At 28.1% G+C, this 23,202-nt stretch overlaps 3 protein-coding genes and 1 pseudogene across 6 annotated transcripts; 3 read left to right on the top strand and 1 right to left on the bottom strand.

Annotated features, from left to right (window-relative positions):
• Window positions 1-48: 48 nt before the first annotated feature.
• On the top strand, window positions 49-3,173 carry LOC141535256 (uncharacterized). Its single transcript, XM_074255114.1, has 7 exons — window positions 49-319; window positions 388-645; window positions 715-969; window positions 1,037-1,291; window positions 1,366-1,623; window positions 1,694-1,943; window positions 3,046-3,173. The coding sequence occupies exons 1-6, from the start codon at window positions 49-51 to the stop codon at window positions 1,939-1,941; spliced, it is 1,545 nt and encodes a 514-aa protein (XP_074111215.1). The 3' UTR covers window positions 1,942-1,943; window positions 3,046-3,173.
• Window positions 2,139-5,031, top strand: LOC141535255 (uncharacterized). Its single transcript, XM_074255113.1, has 7 exons — window positions 2,139-2,268; window positions 3,046-3,300; window positions 3,405-3,656; window positions 3,859-4,113; window positions 4,173-4,421; window positions 4,608-4,736; window positions 5,021-5,031. Exons 1-7 carry the CDS (start codon window positions 2,139-2,141, stop codon window positions 5,029-5,031), a joined length of 1,281 nt encoding a protein of 426 aa, XP_074111214.1.
• On the bottom strand, window positions 4,883-9,334 carry LOC141535243 (odorant receptor 4-like; annotated as a pseudogene).
• On the top strand, window positions 9,284-22,753 carry Gyg (glycogenin 1). Of its 4 annotated transcripts, XR_012480588.1 has the most exons (11): window positions 9,284-9,428; window positions 14,140-14,275; window positions 15,255-15,429; window positions 15,512-15,801; window positions 16,429-16,609; window positions 16,869-16,904; window positions 17,383-18,219; window positions 18,372-18,575; window positions 18,715-18,796; window positions 19,299-19,374; window positions 20,141-20,281. XR_012480588.1 is itself a non-coding variant. In XM_074255340.1 (10 exons), exons 1-10 carry the CDS (start codon window positions 9,422-9,424, stop codon window positions 21,550-21,552), a joined length of 3,360 nt encoding a protein of 1,119 aa, XP_074111441.1. In that variant the 5' UTR covers window positions 9,284-9,421; the 3' UTR covers window positions 21,553-21,607. The 4 variants fall into 4 exon arrangements, 3 of the variants coding, with proteins under 3 accessions (XP_074111441.1, XP_074111443.1, XP_074111442.1); XM_074255340.1 differs by lacking the exon at window positions 19,299-19,374 and having other exon boundaries at window positions 20,141-21,607; XM_074255341.1 differs by lacking the exons at window positions 9,284-9,428; window positions 19,299-19,374 and adding an exon at window positions 11,075-12,843 and having other exon boundaries at window positions 20,141-22,753.
• Window positions 22,754-23,202: the final 449 nt, after the last annotated feature.

The raw sequence follows: 23,202 nt of genomic DNA, 5'->3' as shown, positions 1-23,202 counted from the left end.
GTGTTTTTATGATCATTTTTGCGAACAAAATGTCTCAACAATGCAAAAATGCTACTTATGTTTTCAGACCTTCATGACTTCTGTGAAACTGATGAGAGTTGTTATGACGTCAACTTCTCTCATTGTTCTGAAGGAAAATGCTCATGTATAATAAACTACACAGAGATAAATGGCTCTTGTCTCGGGCTGATTGGCTCAAAATGTTCTGATTATTCAGAATGTGCAGCAGAACATTCAATATGCGACCGAGAAGCATGTCAATGTTCTACTAACTTTTACCCATCTGTAAACAATGACAAGTGTTATAAATATGCTGAAAGTAAATTTTTTTTTATCCAAAATCATTCAAATTGCTTTAACTTTGACATGCTTTTATTGAAATTGCAGAATTAGGTGACATGTGCGAAATGAATGCTGGTTGTCGGAATTTGAATTTCACATTCTGCTCTGAAGATTATCAATGTATATGTTCTGAATCCTACATTGTGATTAATGAAAGCTGTCGTGGGTTCAACGAAGCAAAATGTAATGAAAATTTAGATTGCGCTGCTAAAAATTCGATCTGTGATCAGTCAAACACTTGTCAGTGTCCCATTGATAGATACTTATCTGCGGACAGAATAAAATGTTACTCATACGCTCGACGTAAGTGTATATAATTATTGTAAAACATCAAAATTCACAGGTTACATGATTAATGGCTTGTCTTGACAGAATTAAGTGACTTCTGTGAAAACGATGGAGGCTGCCGTGAGTTGAACTTTACGAATTGTTCTGAAAGTCAAATATGTTCTTGTGCTGAAGGTTATTTAGATATAGATGGACGCTGCAGGGGACTGATAAGAGCAAATTGTTTGGAAGATTCAGATTGTGCAGTGGAGAAATCTATTTGCCACTTAGGCAGTTGTCAGTGTCCAAACAATTATTACTTATCTGAAGATGGAAACAAATGTTATTTATACGCAAAACGTGAGTATTTAATTTTGGGTGGGAAGAAAAATGAAGTATGGTTGATTGTGTCTCGGGAAAATTTCAGAACTCAATACTTTTTGTGAAACCGACCTCAGTTGTCGTGACTTTGAATACTCATACTGCTCTGAGAATAACATATGCGCATGTTTGGAAAATTATACTGTCGTTGATGGATATTGTCGTGGATTAATTGAGGCGAAATGTTTTAATGATTTGGACTGTGCTGTAGAGAATTCTGTCTGTAATGAAGGCCTCTGTCAATGTCCTACTGATTTTTATCTTTCAACGAATAAAGCAAAATGTTATCCAAACGCTAAAAGTAAGTTTTCGTGTCTACAATCGATATCCTAGGTCAATTCGGAAAGTGACAGCATGATTCGTTTAATATTTCAGATTTGAATGATTTCTGCGAAGACAATGCTGGATGTCGTGATCTCAAGTATAGCCAATGCGCGGAAAATAACAAATGTGTCTGTTTGAATCACTACATAGAAGTAGATGATTATTGTTGCGGAATGATTGAGGCGAATTGCTCGAATAATTCAGATTGTGCAGTAGAACATTCACATTGCGACGAATCTGATACTTGCCGATGTTTCGATAATTTTTATCAATCTGAGAACAGAGGAGAATGTTATCCATTGGCTCAAAGTTTGTTTACATTATAAAGTCATAAGATATCATCAATTAATTATTTAAATAAAATTTTATTAATTTTTAGAAATCGGTGATTTTTGTGAAACTAATATTGGATGTCGAGAACTTGAATTCACTGACTGTTTCGAAAACAAGTGCGTTTGTTTGTCAAACTACACTGAAGTGGATGATCGTTGCCGAGGAGTTATAAATGCAAAGTGCTTCAAAGATTCAGACTGCGCAACAAAAACTCTGTTTGTGAAGGCAATACTTGTCGTTGTTCCGTTGGTTTTACCTTTCTACCGACAGAACCCAATGTCATCCATTGGCTAAACGTAAGTATAACAACATTATCATCAAGACTTAAGTTTGTAAATCATCCCAATTTATCGCGTTGATTTTCAGAAATCAATGACTTCTGCGAAACCGAATTTGGTTGTCGTGATCTCCGATTTACGAATTGTTCAATAGATAAAAAATGTGTGTGCCTACAAAATTATACTAAAATAGATGATAGTTGCCGTGGATTCATGCATGCAAATTGCTTTGAAGTTTCTGATTGCGCTGCGGAAAATTCTATTTGTAAGTCAAACACTTGTCAATGTCCCGATAATTTTTATCTTTCTGCCGATGAAGGAAAGTGCCATCCATTCACCAAAGGTACATTACTACATCATTATTGAACTTGTCCTATTAACAAAATTATTCTTATTTATGCCCAAATATCATTCATACAAAATTCATTATATTCTTTTTGTAGAAATGCACGATTTCTGTGATACGGATTTCAGTTGCCGCGATCTTAGATTCACTTTCTGCTCAGAAAACAATAAATGCACTTGTTTACCAAATTACACAATAGTGAATGAACATTGTCGAGGTCTATTAGGTTCCAAGTGTTTTAACGATTCAGATTGCGCATTAACTAATTCAGTTTGTCATTCGAATGTTTGTCAATGCCGTACTGGCTTCTATACATCCAAATCTAAGAACAATTGTCATCGATATGCTAAGCGTGAGCTTCAACTCTAAATTATCTATAAAATTCTCTGCCTTTTTCTTCATAAAATTTTCTAATACAATAATAATTCATTTGGTGCTACAGAATTTGGCGCTTTTTGTGAAAATGACAACGCTTGCCGCAATATTCCTTATACCCATTGTTCTAAGGACAACAGATGTGTGTGTAACACGAGTTATGTTATAATAGACAATCACTGTCAGGGTTTCATAGGAGCAAACTGTTCCAACGATTCAGATTGCGCCTTTGAATACTCATTTTGCGACAAGAACATTTGTAAATGTCGCGATGACTTTTACCTTTCCATAAACGGACAAAGATGTTATGCATATGCTGAACGTGAATATTTACCAATTATTTTTTATGACTTTATTCGTTATTAATATTAATAATATTATTTTCTTTTCAATTCCAAGGAATAAACGAATTCTGTGACTCTGACGTGGGTTGTCGCTATTTAAACTACTCATTTTGCTCAAAAAATAACAAGTGCGTCTGCGTACCAAATTATACTCCAGTTAACGAACTTTGTCGTGGCCTAAATGGAGCTGAATGTTCCAAAGATCTTGATTGTGCATTAAATAATTCTGCATGCAAAGACAATACGTGTCAATGTCTCCCTGACTTTTATTTATCTGAAACCAAAGAAAAATGTTATCAGTATGCAAAACGTGAGTTTTCAATATATTGTATACAAGTTGAAAGATTTTTATAAGCTTTGAGATATTTTTATATTCTTCAATTTGAAATTAAACTTCAATTATTTTCATTTCAGAATTAAATGATTTTTGCGAAACTGACGATGCGTGTCGTAATGTCAAGTTTACACATTGCTTTAAAAATAAATGTACTTGCTTACCAAATTATGAAGCTATAAATGGACAATGTCGTGGATTGGTAGGTTCTAAATGTTCCGAGACTTCTGATTGCTTGTTGAATTTTTCAATATGCAAATTTAATGAATGTCAGTGTTCTGAGGAGTTGTATTTTTCACCAAGCTCACAAAAATGTATTTCATTTGCTAAAAGTAAGTTTTTACAGTTTTTGATTTGATAATTTTTTAAAATTATGTTAAAAGTACTTTGAAAAAAAAATACAAATTTTTTAAGAATAAATTGAAAATAATTTGAAAAAATTCAATATACCTTTAAAATAATTAAATTACGAATTTATTTTCAATTGTTAACATTTTTTAAGGCAAATTACAATATTTTGCTTTAAAATTACAGACCTCACCGATTTCTGTGAAACTGACGACAGTTGCCGTAACATAAAATTTGCTTATTGCAATGAGAATAAACAATGTACCTGTTTGCCAAATTACATTGGAGAAAATGACTATTGCCGTGGACTGATTGACGAAAATTGCATTGAAGATTCTAATTGTGGTGTAGAAAATTCAATTTGCAGCTCAAATGCTTGTCAATGCTCAGTTGACCACTACCCATCAACGAACAAAGAAAATTGTTTTAAATACGCTTCAAGTAACTTATCACAACCTTTGAAAATTAAAATTTTGATCATATCGATTATTTAATTTCAGAAATCGATGACTACTGCGAAGATAACGAAGGTTGTCGAAAAATAAAACACTCTTTCTGCTCGGATAACAAAAACTGTACCTGTTTTTCTCCGTACAAAGAAAATGAAGGAAAATGCCTGGGAGTTTTTAATGCTAGTTGCTACGATGACTCAGATTGTGACAGTTTTTATCAATGTTCCTCTAATCGTTGCTTATGTCGAGATGGCTTCACTTTTGATGATTACTACAAGTGCATTTCGTTGAATCGATGTAAGCTTTTTTGCTCATTTATAATTTTTATTAACCCCGATGAAAAAAAAAAAAAAAAAAAAAAAAAAAAATTGAATTTTTTTCAATATGTTTGAATTCCGCCTTTTATGAAGAATTAAAATTGTCAATCGTTTTGAATTATTTTTTTAATCAGCCAAATTAATAATCATTATTATTTTATTATAGATTTAGAAGAGTCTTGCATTGATAGTGATTATTGTCGAGGAATTCAACATTCATCCTGCGATTCAGATTTCCGATGCACTTGCGCAACAAATTACTTTAATGTTAATGGAAGTTGTCTTCATTACATGGGTACGTGTTGTTTGAAAGATTCAAACTGTGGGATAAAAAATTCAGTGTGTGAAAGATATCATTGTCAATGCAAGAAAAACTATTTTTTTCATCCTTTTTATCTCGAATGTCGAAAAAAGTGAACAAATTATTTCTTCTTTAATATTTTAAATAAAAAATCAATCTTTTTATGTATTTGTTTTTTATTTTTGGAAAAAATTACAAAAAGTTTATGCGTGATTAAATTTAACGTCTTTATTACCGTAATTAAGTGAAACTGACAATTTTGCAAACTATATTATTAGGATTAGTGTGAATTTATTCAAGTACGTTGTAAATAGTGTAAGACAGCTTGATGACCTGTTGATAAAAAATTGCATTGAAAAAAACGTTCAAGTCCTATCGCAATACGTTTAAAAACCTTACTTTTGTGAACGATTCCAAAGAAAGTATTACAAAATATTCGCTGTTTATAAGAATAGGCTTTAAAGGTTCTGCGAGTATAATCGACATTGATTTTTTTACACTGTTGCTCAAATTATACCATGAGGTATTGTAAAGTGCATTGGTAATGTCAGCGAACTGAAAATAAATTCTTATTTTTATAAATTTCTTCTGAACAAATAAAAATTTCCAAAAAAGGTCTTGATATTTGAAGGATTATTTGTAAATTTTATAAATCTACCTCCTAATAGTGCGCTTTTTTTTTTTAATTTTTCATTTCACAAGTGCAACAAAAAATTTTTTCATAAAATACCTCGACTGTAACTTGATCAGAAGAAATACACTGCACAAATATTTGGATGGTCATAGCTGTGAGATAAAAGAAATCACCAGCAAAATTCATCGACCGAGTTTCGGTATGTGATAATGTGTACGCAATACTGCATATCAACAGTGATCTTGCTGCATACTGTACGAATATCGCAGTTAAGAATAAAGATTTAACAAACTTGACGAGACTAAAAAATTGAATAAATAATTTTTGTGTTAAATATTTAACATAAAAATTTTTAACGCAAAATTTTTTACTGTGTATTAGAATTAAAAATAAGGATCTTTCTTCAATAATAAAATAAGTTCTCAAGATTGATTTTCTGCAAGTTTTCCACTAGTTTGGAAAATCGATATTTAAGAATGTGTGTCTGCGCGCACAAATAGTACATCATGGAGCAAAATATTGAGTCATATGCTAAATTAACAGACGCAGCACTGCAGATTGCGTATAATTGGGATATTGCTGTGGGCCAATAATATTTTGGTATCGTATAATTGTAAGGGAACCATCCCTGATAAGGCATTACATTAGGTGGGCTCATTCGAAACATATGACCCACTGAGTACCACGATACCGCGACAGTAAATAATGCTGGATAAAGTATAGTTATTTTTCTGTTTTAAAATTTTAAAAATAATTATTAAATTCAAAATTTAAATAAAATATAAAAAAAAATTGATAAACTATTTTAAATTATTGAACGGCTCTAACGAATCTAAATAATTATATTTCATCAACAATTGTTGTATTTTATTTTCTCGGTCTCTGATTGGTTTGAAAAAGTCATTACGGTCATTATTCTGAGTATCGGCAGAGGGGTTATTAAAGTTACCACAAGCAAATTGGAAAAAATTTTCACATGGATTAACACTTGTGTTCAGATTTCTCAGTATAGTTAGTTCTGAAATTATAATGATGGAAATTAATTAATTTTATTGCTAATGCATAATTGTAGGAAAAATTCTTGTGCTCATTTTACCTAACTCATCATTTTTTGATTAACATTCAGAAAACGCACAATCGTTGTTGGCTTCAATAGGTGATAGCTGCAATGCTATCATGCCTACAGTTGTAATTGTTATCAAATATGAAATCATCCTGTTATTAAATTAAGTCCATTAGTATCGCTCGTTAATAATTTTATAAGACAATCTTAAAATTACGATTGATAAAATTAAAAGTGTAGCATAAAAATTTGCTATTATTAAATATATTTTTATTATAGTTAATATTTTTACTTTTTTTTTTTTTTCAGATTTATAGAGAAAATGAGATTGTTTTTTCAGCCTGACAAAAATGATATTTATAACTTTTTAATTACGTGAAATCAATCAAAACTTAAAAATTGTTTTAATCTTATCGTAACACTAATTTTTTTTAATTAAAAAAATTGATAATTCACGAACTTCACAAGACGATTCAGAGAGAAAAAATTCGAATTGAAAAAAAGTCGGCATTGCTGTAATAAAAAATTAATTTGTTGAAAATTTTTAACAATTTTATTCTTTAGCTGACAAAATCAACATTTTTTTCATAGTAATTTTCTTGTTAAAAAATATTTTTCTCGAGTTAAGAAAAATCAATTTTGGGTGAAAATTCGCAAATTGCTTGTCTAAAATTATTTTTTCTTTTTCCAAATCAAAAAAACTTACTATGAAAAAAATTTTGATTTTGTCAGCTTAATATTACTTTTAAACAGCTGTACCGATTGATTTGTTCAAGAGATATTTGTTCGAGAGACATCGCGAACGAAAGAAACCCGAAAAAAGTGTTTTTCGGAATTACTCTGAAATTTATAGCTAGATCAATTCAAACTTGAGACTTGAGGTTTGAAAATTAAAAAAATAGTGTTCTATGAAACTTCCATCAGACTTTTGAGCTCGAAGAGCTCAAAAAAATTATTAGTGCAATTTTAAGCGCCTCTTTACGGAATTAGTGGGAAGTTGCAGGGATGGCCTTCAGGATCAACCGTTTTTCTAATTTTTTTCTCAATAATAAAGAGTGAAATGTACCAAGTAAATTATAAGTAAGTTTCTCTTAATTAATATTTACTTACACATATAAAAAATCAGCTAAATTGAAAAAAAAATAACCATAATATATTTCAGAGACGATGAAAAATTATAAAAAATTTAGAAAAAAAATTAACAACACAAATCAGATATTATATACAAATTAACAGATTTATGTACTTACATTTTTTTTAAAGTTATGTTACTACTGATGACAGATATCTATAAATGAAAAATTGTTCCGGTGTAATCTATTAATGAATGGATCCCCGGAACAGCTCAACGTATCACGCCGCAAGTACTTTGTTGACGTCTAATTAATAGATGCTATTAACACCGGATATGACCTACTTCATAATGAAGTGCGATGCCTATTAACTACGATGAAGTTTACTTCAATAATAATGATTCTATTTCAAAGTTACGTCAAAGTCATCAGATAAAATAAAATAAAATAAAAAATTGTTATTTTCTTTAATAGCTATTCAACTAATTTATTAAAAATAATTCTTTGTATATTTTTTGTATATTCTTTGTTTATAATAAGAACTAAAATCGATCATTAAAAGCCGATAATATTTTTTTATGGATTGGGAAAAAACATTTGCTTCATCGTCGCTGCAAGAAATATTTATTTTTATGGACAAATTAAATGTTTTTAAAATTGCAAAAATAAAGTCGTTTAAATTCCATCAAGCTTACGTTATTTTGATAAATTTATTTTTTTTTATTAAAAGTTATTTATGTATAATAAATTATTGAATTTTCTTTGAAATAGTTTTAAAAGTTTGAAAAATCCAAAAATACACGCCTTACAACGCTCATTTAATTTTTAAAAAATTGATAAGTTCTTTTACTAACATTCGTATGAAATAAATAATTCAAAAATTGAACTCTAATCTCGAACAGATGATAGAGCTTTTATTCGTAGTTTCGTCAACTTAAAGTATTCTTTGTTTACTTATTTATTAGTAGATTTACAAAAGACCAATTTAATTTTGATTTTTAATTTTTATTAGCTATAATTAAGCGACACTGAATTATACAGCCGTCTGCAATACGAAAACAGTTGATGTAATTCTGAAGCTATTAAAAAATCCAATTTCGACACTTTGATCTTTTTGTAAGTAATCGTGGCTATTAATAAAAAATTGCAGAAAGAAATCTTGACGTCAATATTTTTATCAGTTTTTTTAATAGCAACGAAGAATAATTTTTAAAAATATAAGATGCTTTTATAGTTCATATTTTAAAATGAATATTCGATCCTCGTTTTTACAATAATAGATCAGGGAACTCCTGAGATTAATTTCAATGAAGATGATAGATGCTATTAAATAATAAATAAGATTAATGTATATATTGCTATAAATTCAAAAATAAAATATTCAAGAGATTTAAAAATTTAATTTTATATAATACACTAAAATAGTTAACATAATTTAGTGCAGTGTAAGCTCTTCAAGGTAATTTTTGTTTTTTTATTTTAATTTTCTTTTTAAGTTAGTTAAAACTAAAATTATGGAGTTCAATTTTGAAAGAATTTTTTTTTAGCATAAAACTACGTCGTTAAGCATTTTTTTACTTGTAAAATTGTTTAAATATATTTTCAGAAGTTAAATCAACGTTCTATTTGACGGAGTACCGATAAGATCGCAAATCGAATTAAGCTGACGTTAAATTCTAGATTACCGACTTACCGATAAACCTACAAGCTGACTTATATTCCCCAAAAATACATGTCGAAGAAGATGCGAGGACGCATTAAATGTTTCGCCCAGTCGCCACTCGTGTATCGTCAACGAAACAAGACGTACGTTTATTACCATTTAGCTTATTTTAATTTAATAACTCGAAATATTATTTGTGCCCAGTGAATTGTTTATACGCCGCACCGCGCACTAAATATCTTAAATATGGGAGGTAAGACCTGAAATTTTATTTATTTAAAAATTAAATATCATCTTATATATTTTTACAAATTTTATTCAGAATTATAATATGTATATCAGGAATGTGGACTAGATATGATCCTATCTAGTCCACATTCCTGATATACATATTATAATTAAGAATTATGGATGATAATGAAAATAATATTTATTCGGAATCTTTTAAGAGTAACTTCTTCTTCTTCTTCTTATGATATATAGTGCGCAAACGTCGCCCGCAACCGGTCTTGATAAAATGACCTTCAAATACAAAGTTATTTATTTTTAAATTAATCATTGATTTTAAGGGATTTTTTATATTACAGCACTTGAATTTTTCACCAACAAGCAATTTTAAATTTCAGTAAAAACCTTGCAACATTTATTAATATTTAATTTATACCAATTGGAGAATTTTTTTTAATAAACCTGCAAACTCCGTCAGTATTATAAATCGTAAATCAATTTTCAGCATCCTCGCCTTATTTCCCGCTCACCAATAAAAATGTTACGGCGCTTGCGCTATTAACCCTTCTTTGAAAAATTACCATTCAAATTGTTCTTATCACTTATCAATTGAATATCGAACCAAAATTATTCAATTAACAATTTAATTGAGTAAAGTTACTCTTTCATCACTCAGACTTAAAAATCTGTTGGCTACAAAAAAATTATAATTATAATTGTACCTTTAAAAGATATTTTAGAGGCGGTTGAAGATAATTCTAAACTTCGTAAAGCTCTCTCAGTCTCCCGACGCTTCAGATTTATATCTTACTATTTTAGACACACATTTCATCCTTTTATAACTCTCGTTAGGGATTTTTTTTTACTGATTTTAGGAGCAAACATAATAAATATATATCTTTTTTTATTATTGTTACTGCTGAATATTATTTGATGAAAGGTGGCATTATTTCGTATTATAGATTATTTAAATTATAATCCGTAATATTTGTATTCTTTAAATTGTCTGCTGTGTCTGACACCTCATATTGTGATACTGATAAATTTTATATCGAAACTTTTGGTTGAAATATTTATTGATCAGTATGAGCAAAAAATAAATTATAACAATATTTTGTATCATTTAAATAAAAGTCAGTCATGAAAATTTGAGGAAGATAAATAATATTTTTCCTATCTTTGACGTCGGGCCAAGCTAGCAGGTATGCATAAATTCAAAATATGGACTAGCACTATTTTATCGTTCACATTTTGTATCTGAAAAAATAAGTGATGTCTCCCAACTCTGGGATCTCACATTATTTTGTTTTACTTACGAATATGTCCTTTTTAAACCTAATTTATGTTAATTTTACAAGAAAATTTATATTCAAAATCTGAATTTAAGAAAAAAAATTCTATCTGCAAAAAGATGATACACTAAAATTAGTACGATAATTTTTTATAGAAAAATTCATACAATATTTCAGTATCATAAAAATTTTATCCACAATTTTAATTTAAAAAAAAATATATTGCTCCAAAAAATTCTCTGTTGTCTTTTTGGAGACTACTTGTCTTTAAATAAAATGTTAAGCCGCACTCTAAAATGTACACTGAGAAAAAAAATACTTTTATAAAAAATATGAATATTTGATCGTTAATTGAGTAAAAGTATTTTTTTTCTCAGTGTATATGATCATAATCATAATAAAAATGGGATTCGTTGAAAATGGCGTTCTATTATGAGCCACCAGAATAGTGGTGAATAAAAAAATAAAAATAAAAAAAATTAGAGTGAGAATGTGCGTCTTGTGCGTAAATATAAGCGCATGGAAGCGACGCTCTAGCGTCTTCGTCGCGACTTTACTGAATCTCAAGTTTCCACTGTAAAGTACTTTGTATTTTATATGATATTTTATATTCAGCTACTGGACACACAAATGATTTCAAGACCGAAGTAAAAGTATAAAAAAATATTTTTTTATAATTCAAATCGAAAAAAAAAAAATCTGTTTAATTTATCGATACATCACAAGGTATCAATATAATTTATAGGAATATAGGATGTACGATAATCAATTTGACCTCTTTAATCAGAACTTATCAAGGTTTTAGAGACAACTAAGCTATCTTTTTAATGCTCAGTTACAGTTTCTCTACGTCTATACAAACATAAGACATATATATATATATTTTTTTTTTTTTTATATGTAATTCAATATGTACTGTAGATGGCAACGAGTTACTGGTACTGTCCACCCGGATAGGCAAGAGCTGAGTTTAGTTAGTTTTTGTTGTTCTCTTTTCTCTTCAATGAAACATGATTACATTTAAATCCAGATCTTCAGTTAAGTCTGGCCATATACTGGGTTTCCTCTTTCGTCACTCACATCTCATCATCGCAGGCTAATTCAATTGGGTTTATACACTTGAGTCTTGGTCTAATATTAGTTTTTTAAAAGCTAATCGCTGATTTATTCCATCCTTAAAATTTTTTATAATTTTGATTTCACCAAATTTTTCTTTACGAGATTTATTAAAAATTCAAAAAATTTTTTTGTTCCAATATGAATATTTTTAATTTTCAATAAAAATATTTTTAAAGAGAAAAAAAATTTTTTTTTTCTTTAATTAAAAATATAATGGTTAAAGTAAATAGTAATTTTATCTACCGTATTAGATACAGCCACGGGGTGATATGAAGTTACAATAGAATAAAATTCTAACATTTGCACCGTAATTAAACGGTGCCGCAGATGAGAGGGGATGTTTTTAGTGGGTAAAAATCCCACACTACCAACAGCTATGTCTTCATATTTCATCCAGTTGGTGTCTTACTGAAGATTTTTTACCCCTCTTACAAAAAAAAAAAAAAAAAAAAAAAAAAAACTCTCATAGCTTTCTGCATGGCTTGCAAAGAAATTAAAAATTTAGCAGGTAAATTAAGACACTAATTTGAAAATTACAGTTAGTCAGCCACTGCCAGTCGCTTAAAACTTTTGTAACAAATTCGAAAAACACCCGCAATGTATCTAATCGGCAGAGTTTATCTAATTAATTTTTACAATTATTGGGCATGTAACTAAACCGCAATATCAACATAATATGCTATTAAATTGAATAAAAATAAGATAAATTTTTTTATTAACATCTGTCTCAAAATTTACGCTTTGCAAATAAAATTTCATTGCACTTGAAAAAAAAAAAAAAAAAAATATTTTTATTTAATGTTTTATTTAAGAGCTTCTGAGATAATTTATTGCAGAAATAAAAACCTCTAAGTATCAAAATAATCATTAACATTACTAACAGTATAACAGTCATGCTTTAGAACCTATTAAAACGTCAAGCTTAAAAATAGAAAAAAAAAAAATGTTTTATAAAATTGGAATACCACCGGTGTCATCCGTTGGAAACTTATTGTTTCGAGTTCAACGTCTCCCTTAATTTATATTAATGTAAGTAAAACAAATTGTAAAAGTTAAGAAAAATTTTTTTAATTTTAGTAATAAAAAAGAAAATAATTTTGTAAAAAATTATTAAATTATAAAAATGATTAGTAAAAAATTTTTAGGTATTATCAATTTTTTTTCTAAAATTTTAAAATAGGTTTTTTTTATTTTCTACTTCCGCTAAAATATTTTTAATATCAATGCTGCAAAATAATTTTAAAACCAGACACATCCAATTTACTATTGAATTGCAAAATAATTTGACACGTGTTAACAAACGCAATTGTGCAAGGTGCCAAATCTTGTTTGTTAGATGCCCACAAATTTTGTATCTATACATTCTGATCATTTATATTTATTTTTAAAATGATTCACACTAGTAAAATTACGTTCGAATACCAACTGCGTACAATAGAAAAAAAAAGAATCAATACTTATTTACTAAGATAAACTTGAATATCATGCCTCGTACGATTGATTAAATTCTTATCTATACAAAATATTATTCGAATATTCAAACTTTAGTTTTTGATTTATATAATAGTAAATAATGAATTTTCAAATTATTTTTAAAACATAATTAAATATGTTTATTAAATTTTTAAATTAAAATTATCGCTATTTACAAAAATTTTGGATAAAAATTGAACGTAAAATTTTTTATTTATAAAAAATGAATACTTAGTTCAATTAAAAACTTTTTAAAGCCTTTGTAATTTTGTACTTTAAATTTACGACTTATTTTAGAAAAATTACAATGCCGGAACGACTAATTTCATAATCATAGTATTTAAAAAGTAACAATGCACATAAGACGCAAATTAAACTCGAAGACACCTAAATATATATCAAGACTTGGCATTACGCCAATTATATTCTTCATTAGAATCTTTCTTTCTGGTAGCTCAAGGCATTCCTGGCTTATTACTTTTGCATTGATTTCATCAAAGCTTAAAACATAAAAGCAATAATAAACTGAAAGTATCTTGAAAAATTGTGCTGATAAAATAAGAAATAAATTAAAAAGTTTCTAGTAGCAAATATATTATCTAAATCATTTTAATTTATAGGATGGTAAAGTATCATCCAGAATACGGGATGATAAATTTCAATCGGTAATTACACAACTATTTGATAAGACACTGAACTCTTTTATCGCAAATTATAATATTTGCTTAAAATAAACGCGGAACTAAAGTTCATTTGATGGGCATTGACACCCAACAAAAAATAATATTCCATTCAATAATATTTATCATTATCGTTATTTTTGATACTGTAATTTATTGATTTATTTTTCAGGGTTCGCATGGGTAACACTCGTTACCAATGATTCGTATTCCCTTGGAGCTCTCGTTCTAGCCCACTCATTGAGACGAGTCAGAACTAAACATGATCTCGCTGTTCTTATCACTCCAGGTGTCACAGCTGCTATGAGGTAATTTGTTACACAACCGGCCATAAATGATCATGCTAAAAAATTAAATTACACTTCATTTAATTAAGTTCAATATCAAGTTTAAAGTTAATGGTCGAATTGATTCGCGCTAAATCTACTGATGCCAACTTTTTGACCTCAAACTTCAACTTAAACTTGAAACTATTAAAACTTCAGTTTTATTTGATGATTATTTATTTTTTTAATTATCTTAATTTTATATAACTACCAATAAAGAAATATTTATACTTAAGGCTGCGATAAAAAAAAAACAACAATTATTTTTTTGAATTTCTTAACGAGAAAACTCCTTATTCCAAAAATTAGTTAATTTTTGTGAACTAAACATAAAAAATGAGGCATTACAAATTAATTTTTTTTGATCAGTTGATTTTGGCCCCAGCAAAATTATTAATATATTTGTAAAAAATTATTATTATTATTAAATTATATTTTGACCAGAAATTAGAACTAAAATATATATTATACTATTTTATAAATATATAACAAAGCATATATTCAACAAAATTTAAACTATAGCATTTAATCTAAAAATAAAGTTTTTAGTATTTATTTACTAGATTTTAAAGCTTTAAAAATTTAGTGCAAGACCTACTTTAAAAAAATAAATATTATCTAGAAATATTTATTTTTAAAAAATATTTAACTAATTAATTAAAAATAATTATTTCATGGAATTAAATAATTAAAAATTCACGATGAAAAATATATTTAAAGTTAAAAAAAAGAAATTACAAAAAATTTTTCAAATCATCAAGATTTAGACATGATCTATTGCATGTAATGACGTCAATCATGATGAAAAACCCACGCAATTTTTTAATAATAAATTCTTGTTGATGTTTATTAAAGCAAGTCAATTTTGAGGCTCTCTAGATATTAAAAATTTTTTATTAACATGAATTTAATGCACAAATTGAACTATAAATTAATTAAAAGATTAATTTGTTGTTCAAAGGGAAAAATTGACGGCAGTTTTTTCATTAGTAAAGGAAGTAAATGTTCTTGATTCTCAAGACGAAGCAAACTTGGCACTTTTAGCGAGACCGGAATTGGGAATAACATTTACTAAGTTACACTGTTGGAGATTGACACAGTACGAAAAATGTGTCTTTATTGATGCTGATACACTTGTAAGTTAAATATTACATTGCATTTCACCAAAAAAAAATATATATATATGTTATAAAATTCATATATAACATAATATTTTAGGTGATTCGTAACTGTGATGAGCTTTTCGAGCGCGAAGAATTATCAGCAGCTCCAGATGTGGGCTGGCCTGATTGTTTCAACTCCGGTGTTTTTGTGTTCAAACCTTCGCAACAAACATTCGCATCATTAACAGCTTTTGCGACTTCAAAAGGTTCATTTGATGGCGGCGATCAGGGTCTGTTAAATCTTTACTTCAGCGACTGGGCACATAAAGATATTTCTAAACACTTACCTTTTATCTACAACATGTGCTCTACTGCTTCTTACTCTTATCTGCCGGCATACAAACAGTAAGATTTTTATTTTATAATTGTTAATAATAATTTTTTTTCTGTCAGGAAAATCAAACATAAAACAATTTTTAATTTAAAACTAATAGGTTCAAATTTTCGATATTTATTACTATTTTGATTCTCCGTTGGTCGGGTTTATTTTAGTCCTACATTTGTTTTATAATTAAAAAATATACTACATGGAAGAGCGTTTTTTATTTTAAATTCTTCGTCTGAGAAAGAAATTTAAAGCTGCACGGAAAGAACAAGATGACACTGGATATCATCCCAGATTATACTCAGTGATATCTGTGGTGAAAAAAAAAATTCAGATAGTAGCTAGTATAATCCAGATTATACTGGGTGATATCTGGATTGTACTCATTGTAATCTGGATTATACTAACTATTCAAAATTTTCGAATAATCGGTAGCATATATTTTATTTCGCAAAAAAAATATGCAAAAAATTGGAAAAAAAAATTTTAGAAAAAAAAATACTTTTTGGAAAAAAAATACTGCGCTATCTGTTGAATAAAATTTTTAATTGAAATTTGATTAAATTGAATTAGAATTAAATAGTAGTAAAGTTTAAAAATTGTGCGTAAAATTTTAAATATTATGATTTTTGATTTTTTTTCTGCAGATTTGGATCAGACGTAAGAATAATTCATTTCATCGGTAGTACCAAACCGTGGCTGCAATATTTTGATACTCAAACATCACTAGTCCACCCAGCTTCGGATTTCCAACATCTCCAGTCTCTTCTTCAGCTCTGGTGGAACATCTTTTGCGAAGATGTACATCCACAATTGTCACCAGTCATGGTAGGTACTTTCTACTAAAACCAAAAAACTATAATTGAAAATTGAAACTATGCCAAATTGAATGTAATCAAAATGATTTTAAATCACTAATAGATATTTTTGAAGTGTGAAATTAATATATTAAAGTTTTTTTTTTTTACTAAACCAATAATAGACCAATATAATAATAATTATTAATATATGTTGTTTTAAAATGACTTATGACTATTATTTTTGTGTGATTATTGTAATGCTTATTACCTTTTACTGATTCCGCAAGCTAAGCAATGAATACAGGGATCCGCATCTTAGCGAGGTAAGATATTTTTATGTTATTTATGTAATATACAATATTGCGTAATAATAAAATATCGGTTTATAAGAAATTTTAAATATAATATTGAATTACTCTTCGAGGTGTGAGAAATTGGCAAGATCGCCTCGCAATATTCTAAAAATATTTTAATGTTTCTGTACCGAAATTTCTCAATTTTTTATTTTGTTTTTAAGTATGATTTTATGATTCAACTTTTTGCATGTCTTAAAATGTAAAAATAAAATTCAATATTTTTATAATGTTTAAAAAAATTTTTTGAATCGAAAAAATTAAGAACGTTTAATAAAAAAAAAAAAATTACAAAAGTGTTTACGGCATGCAAAAATTTGTAATAAATTTAATATTCTAATAAAAAAAAATCAATTAATTTATAACTAATTGTAATAAATAATAAATTAACAATAAAATTGTAGTATGCATTTTTCTGTTTTTGGCATGACCTACGCTTGGCTTATAGATCACCAGCACTTTGGCACGACGTGAGCACAATTTATATGTTCCCATTTCTCCACCATCTAGAAATACCATATCTTCAGCATCAATTTACCATGAGTGTCACACTTCGACAGACTCAACATATGACGAAGTTGACAAAATTTTTGAAACGGGCTTTTGTGAATTCAAAGATCCCTGGGATAGTTATGTAGAACCGACTATTACTAGTAATAGTAATTATTCTCTTAATCATCCTTCCGATTTTAATGTTAATACTAATTCAAATGACTCTGTTTTTGTTTGTGAGCAAAATCATGGTGAATTTGATAAAAAATCGGCGGACATTCCGCTTGAAAATGGAACAAATTTTCCAGATTCGATGGATAGGTATTGCAACACTGTAGAAATTTCTAATAATACTAATAATAATAATTATAATAGTAATAACAGTAATAATGAAAATTCGAGTATTGAAAAAAATTACACGATTGACATAAAAAATGTTGATTGTTATAAAATTATCGATGAAATTTTAAATACTGACAATTTTGATAAAAAAACAGACTTATCGATGATTAACGATAACGAACAAGTGCAATTAGCGTTAAATAGATCAAATAATAGCTCACCGGATCAAAAAAAATGTAATTTTAATTTTAATCGTGAAGATCAGTCAAACGTTGTAGATAAAACAGAAAATTTAGTTTTCCTACCGACTGAAGATAACAAATTTAACGATCACGATCATGCTTATAAAAATCATGTGAACAGTAAGCCCCTTCCTGAATCCTATGCAGAACGTAAAAATAATGAAAATGAGTCTCAGATACATTGCACTGTTGAAGTAGAATCTAAATGTGTAAGTAATCGTCATGATTTATGATATATTAATGTAGTTATTGATGTAATATTACGCGCATTAACATGGCTGATGATTAACGATCAAATTGTAATCATAGTTGACAGTAAATTGTGGTTTTGATTATTGATAAAGTTTTTTTTGCCTGATAGGCTGGCATTGCTGGAGCGCTGGCTAAAATTACTTTAGGTGAAGCTAGGAGCCCGGAACAATTTGCGTTGGAAGAACATATGAGGAAACAAAGCTGGGAACAAGGACAAATTGACTACATGGGTCGAGACAGTTTTGATAATATTTGGAAGAAAATATGCACAACACTTTCTACTGTGCCTGAAACACAAAAAAGTACACTGAAAGTAAGAATACTGTTTATTTGTCTTTAGAACAAGAAAATTTTTCCTTTGACAATTTTTTTATATGAAGCGCTACGTTATATTATAAAATGTAATTTTTCCGTGAAGTTATAAATCTTTTAAAATTTTTGTCATATTTTAGGAAACTATTGTTGCTGATGTAAAAGAAAAAACTTCTGAACCTCCAGTTGTTGGAAAAACTCCGTCGACGGAAGACGAACCGGGTATGTAATATGTGACAATTTTTGAAAAATTAATTGATTTATAATTAATGAACTGAGAGAAAAAATTTCTTCTGAAAGAAATTTTCATTGTGAAAAATTTTTTGAAAATTTTAAACAAATTAATTTTTTGTTACAATATTGCTCATTTTTTTCAAAACAAATTTTTGCTCTCAGTAAGGAATATTGATAAATAAAATAACTGTAAAAAAAGAACGCGCTATTGTAAATTATGATAATTAATTTATTAACTTATTTAATTATTAAATTATGATAATTAATTTTAAAAGAATTAATTGAAAAAAATTACAACAAACATGGAATATTCGAAACTTTTAAAAATGCTAGCGCTAACTTAACGTGAAAAATGCATTAATGACGTTTGAATTTATTTATTATTTTTTATTAAGCATGAGTCATATGCAACGATATTTTTATTTATGATAAAATGTAAACTTTAAAAATTATGAGTACCTTTTTATAAAGTTTGAGTGTTTGAAAACAGGAACGGAGGAGAGCGACTAACAGACTATGGCGCCATAATATTGCTACATCTTGTATTATCGTTTTGCTTTACTGGGGTAAATATTTTTAAGGCTTATTACTAATTATTCGTGATTAAAAAAGTCAATTAAAATGATTATATGATGAACTTTAATTATTTGACTTCTTTAATCAAAATAGCATTGTTTTTAACAACGAATTTTACTTGGTTCAAGAATTTTTCTCTTGATTTAAGTTAATTTTTTTTTCAGTATAAATTGAATTGTGATCATAATAGTGTTTCATTGCCATAATCATAACATTACATGGTTTTCGCCTCATTTAAATTGTTTTGTCAAAAACAGTATCATGCATCCCGCTGTTTGTGTGCTTTTACAGCTTTTTTAACTTCAATCATAATTAATTAAATCATCCAAATTTATAATCAACATTTCCATTTATAATTTTGTAAGATTAATTTCAATTTAAAGTATATACTTGGGACTTAAAAATAGATCCAATTACCAGAGTTTAAAATGCCGAGGAATTTTTTTCAAGTACCCCAATTTACTCTGCGGGTATTTGAAAATATATTTAGAATTCATTGCAGTAAAAAATTACTCCTAATCTATTTTTAAACAATATTTTCATTAAAACCATTTACGTAATAAAAATAAAGTAAATAATTTCAAGCAATACAACCATTTCATTAATATCGCAGTCATTAAATTATGTCAGTATTAAAATGTTAAAAAAATTTTAAAAAGATAAGCATGAATCATACAAGTTCTTAACATTAAAAATCATTACTATTAATATTAAGAAATAATGATTAATAAGTATTAAATATTTAAAATCTAACAGCAAAAGAAGTTAGCCAAGATGTAGCAGCGAAATGTCATCTAAAAAAGAGCCCAGAAGAAAGCAAAAAGTCATCTGAAAAAAGTATCCAAGAAATATCATCTCCAGCTGTTGAAACATCTCAAGCTGCAAATAAAAACGAACCTATTTTAGGCATTGCTTCGGGAGCTCCACAACTGTGCATTAAAGAATCCGGCGAGACCTCCCGACAGCCATCTAAACAAGAACAAGAAGAAAACCCCGCAATTGCACTAGGATTAACAGCAACCTCAAAGGATTCAAAAAATAGGCCTGGATTGAAACTGGACGTTTCATCAAAAGAAACAAGTGTTAGAACAGTTGCTGAAAGCCCAGTTCCAATCCAAGTAGCAGAGTCTGTTTTGGAGGCCGACATAAAAGAGTCTGTTTCCGAAGACATAAAGCCCGTGACTGAAGAAGCTATCTCCTCGATTTCAGCACCTATCCAAGAATCGATATCGACTGTCGTTGAAACACCCCTGGAACCACCCCCACCTGCCCAATCACCTTCTGTAGAAGCTTCGCCGTTGATGCAGCCCAATGGAAACGGCCTGGACATTGATTTGCACTTTATAAACACGCCTCCAAGAGCAATACCGTCAATTTCTGCACCAGAACCTGCTCCTGTAAGAAGACAAGCACCTATCGCTGAAACTGAAAGCAAAAAATCAACTGAAACTTGTAGTAGAAGTTTTGTTGGAACTTCGAGCTCCGAAAAGACTGAAGCTGTAGAATCAGAAAGCTCAAAAGTATCTTTAGCTGAAAACGTTGTACCTGAACAAGTGCCTAAAACTACAGAAGAAGTTACTCCAGAACCTAAAGTAGAAGCAGCTGAAACAGTTATTGAAACCAAACCTCCAGAAGATCCTCAAACTAGCGCCAGTGTGCCTGAAGAACCAGCGGCTAAAGAACAAGAGAGACCTTTACCGAAAGAATTGGTAATTCCGGGTACTCCGACGATTATTGAAGCAACCCCACCGACAAGCCCACCTCTTGATGTTGCGGCTTGTTTGCCGGAATCAGTTAAGCCCGAAAAGGAAAAACCCGAGAAGAAAGTCGTCAAGAAAATTGTAAAAAAGAGTTCGGAAGAAAAGTCGGAGGAAAGCGAAGCGGGGGAGGCGAAGAAGACTACTAAGAAAGTTGTCAAAAAAGTGGTTAAAAAGGTCAAAGATGCAGACGATACAGGTGAAAGCAGCACTTCTGGGGAAAAACCAAAGAAGGTTGTTAAGGTCATTAAGAAGACTACTAAAGTTCAAAATTTAGATGCCGAAGCGTCGGTTCCTGATACGCCACCACCGGCCAGTTCCCAAACTCCCGTACCACCCAAGCGAAAAGTTAAGCCTGCGACTGCTAAATCCTCCAAAAAAACAGACCAAGACCCGGCTGCTACTCCGTGAATTTAATTATAACTTTTAGATTATTTAAGATATTTTTTTTTTTTTTTTTTTTTTTTTTTTTTTTTTTTTTTTTTTTTCTTCAGTGGATAAGCTATTCATTTTTATGGAGGATTTCAACTAGTCAATGGTTTAATACTTAATGTTTATCTGTTGTTTTTTTAATGGATATTTTTATTAAGATATTTTTAATAATATTGATATTAATTGTTTGAAATTTAGACTGACTTTTATTGAGCAGAAATTATATTATTGTTTATTTTATGAACAAGAAATTTTTGAAATACTTTTTTTTTTTTTTTTTTTTCAAGTTATTCCTTACAAAAATTATTTACACTTCTGGAAACACAAGATAAATAAAATACTTTATCGACACTGCTCTATTTTATAAAAGAGTTGAAGTTTATTTTAAAAATTTGAAGTCAATTTTTCAATTCGAAATAAAATTTTATTCTGGGTTGAAAAACTGGCTCGTAAAGTTTTAAGAAATTATATTTTTACATAGAAAAAAATGAATTACATTGAATAATAATTAAAGGATAATAAATACTATTTAAAACCGTAAAATCGAGATTTTAATATGATTTTGAAAGTAACAAAAAATTTTTTTCTGTGTAGTATTAATTAAATATTTTTAATAAATTAAAATTTTATAAATAATTACTTTTAATATTAGCTATAATCAGTATTTTAATAAATTTCTTCAATTTACTTGAGAAAAAAAATTTCTTTATAAATAATAATTGTTAAATTCGATTGACTGGTTACGAATAAAATTATTAAGTGATCTTCAACTCCTTTGAGAAATAATCGACTTACTTCAAAGGTTCGCTTGAAGTTATACAACCTATATTGATGAGTCTTGAAATTATCAAGATAAAAGTAACATAAAAACAAATATTACAAATTATATCAATAATTAATTCTTATTTTATATTATTAATTACAAGCGTTTGTTTTTATAATTTATTAAAGTACTTGTTTTTGATAAAAATTAACAACCTAGACTATTTACAATACGCACATACACACTTTGCTTAGAATAAAACCCAACAATTTGATTTTATTACTTTAATTAAGGATCAATAATCGCTAAAAATGATTAATCATTACTATATATAATTAATTAATTAAATAATCTTATACATAGTGATTGAAGTTTTTTTAATTTAATAACAAATAAAGAGTTATATTAAAAACTTTTGTTGTTTTTATTTCAATTCCGATTATTAAATTCAATTATATAAATTAATACAATCGTTACTTCAATTAGATGAGATTTATTATTAAATGAAACAAATTAAAAAAATTCATTACGATGGAAAATTAATTTGTATAAAGTAAATCGGCTTTGTGAAAGTAATTTGAAAGAATTAATATAAAATGACTGAGTGAGACTTCAATATAAAATTATTTCCACTTCAAGAAGAAAATGAATATCTTTTCTGACACTTTTTAATCTCATCTTCCTTATAAGAATAAAATAATATTTATTTTAACAAATAAATTATAGCAAAAAAAAAAATTATTAAAAAAATGGACTTGTAGAAATTTTAATAAATTAAAAATCATTTTTTTGTCAAATAAAATTTAAAAATTTTATTGATAATTTTGTAATTTTCTTTAACAAAAAAATTTGTTTTAAAAAATTAT

This window comes from Cotesia typhae, unplaced genomic scaffold (assembly GCF_013202065.1).
Source record: "Cotesia typhae breed Kobodo isofemale line unplaced genomic scaffold, CoteBio_Ctyphae scaffold_13, whole genome shotgun sequence".
NCBI lineage: Eukaryota > Metazoa > Arthropoda > Insecta > Hymenoptera > Braconidae > Cotesia > Cotesia typhae.
The sequence above is the reverse complement of the archived record's forward strand: the minus strand, read 5'-3'. Positions and strand labels throughout refer to the sequence as shown.

Excerpts from the sequence above, each read along its gene's own strand:
- LOC141535256 (XM_074255114.1), top strand. The coding sequence starts at position 49 with ATGCTACTTATGTTTTCAGACCTTCATGACTTCTGTGAAACTGATGAG. Across the intron at positions 320-387 it reads GTGTTATAAATATGCTGAAA|AATTAGGTGACATGTGCGAA; the intron begins GTAAATTTTTTT and ends TTGAAATTGCAG. Across the intron at positions 1,292-1,365 it reads ATGTTATCCAAACGCTAAAA|ATTTGAATGATTTCTGCGAA; the intron begins GTAAGTTTTCGT and ends TTAATATTTCAG.
- LOC141535255 (XM_074255113.1), top strand. The coding sequence starts at position 2,139 with ATGCATGCAAATTGCTTTGAAGTTTCTGATTGCGCTGCGGAAAATTCT. Across the intron at positions 2,269-3,045 it reads GTGCCATCCATTCACCAAAG|GAATAAACGAATTCTGTGAC; the intron begins GTACATTACTAC and ends TTCAATTCCAAG. Across the intron at positions 3,301-3,404 it reads ATGTTATCAGTATGCAAAAC|AATTAAATGATTTTTGCGAA; the intron begins GTGAGTTTTCAA and ends TTTTCATTTCAG.
- Gyg (XM_074255340.1), top strand. Across the intron at positions 16,610-16,868 it reads CACAATTGTCACCAGTCATG|CTAAGCAATGAATACAGGGA; the intron begins GTAGGTACTTTC and ends TGATTCCGCAAG. Across the intron at positions 18,576-18,714 it reads CACAAAAAAGTACACTGAAA|GAAACTATTGTTGCTGATGT; the intron begins GTAAGAATACTG and ends GTCATATTTTAG.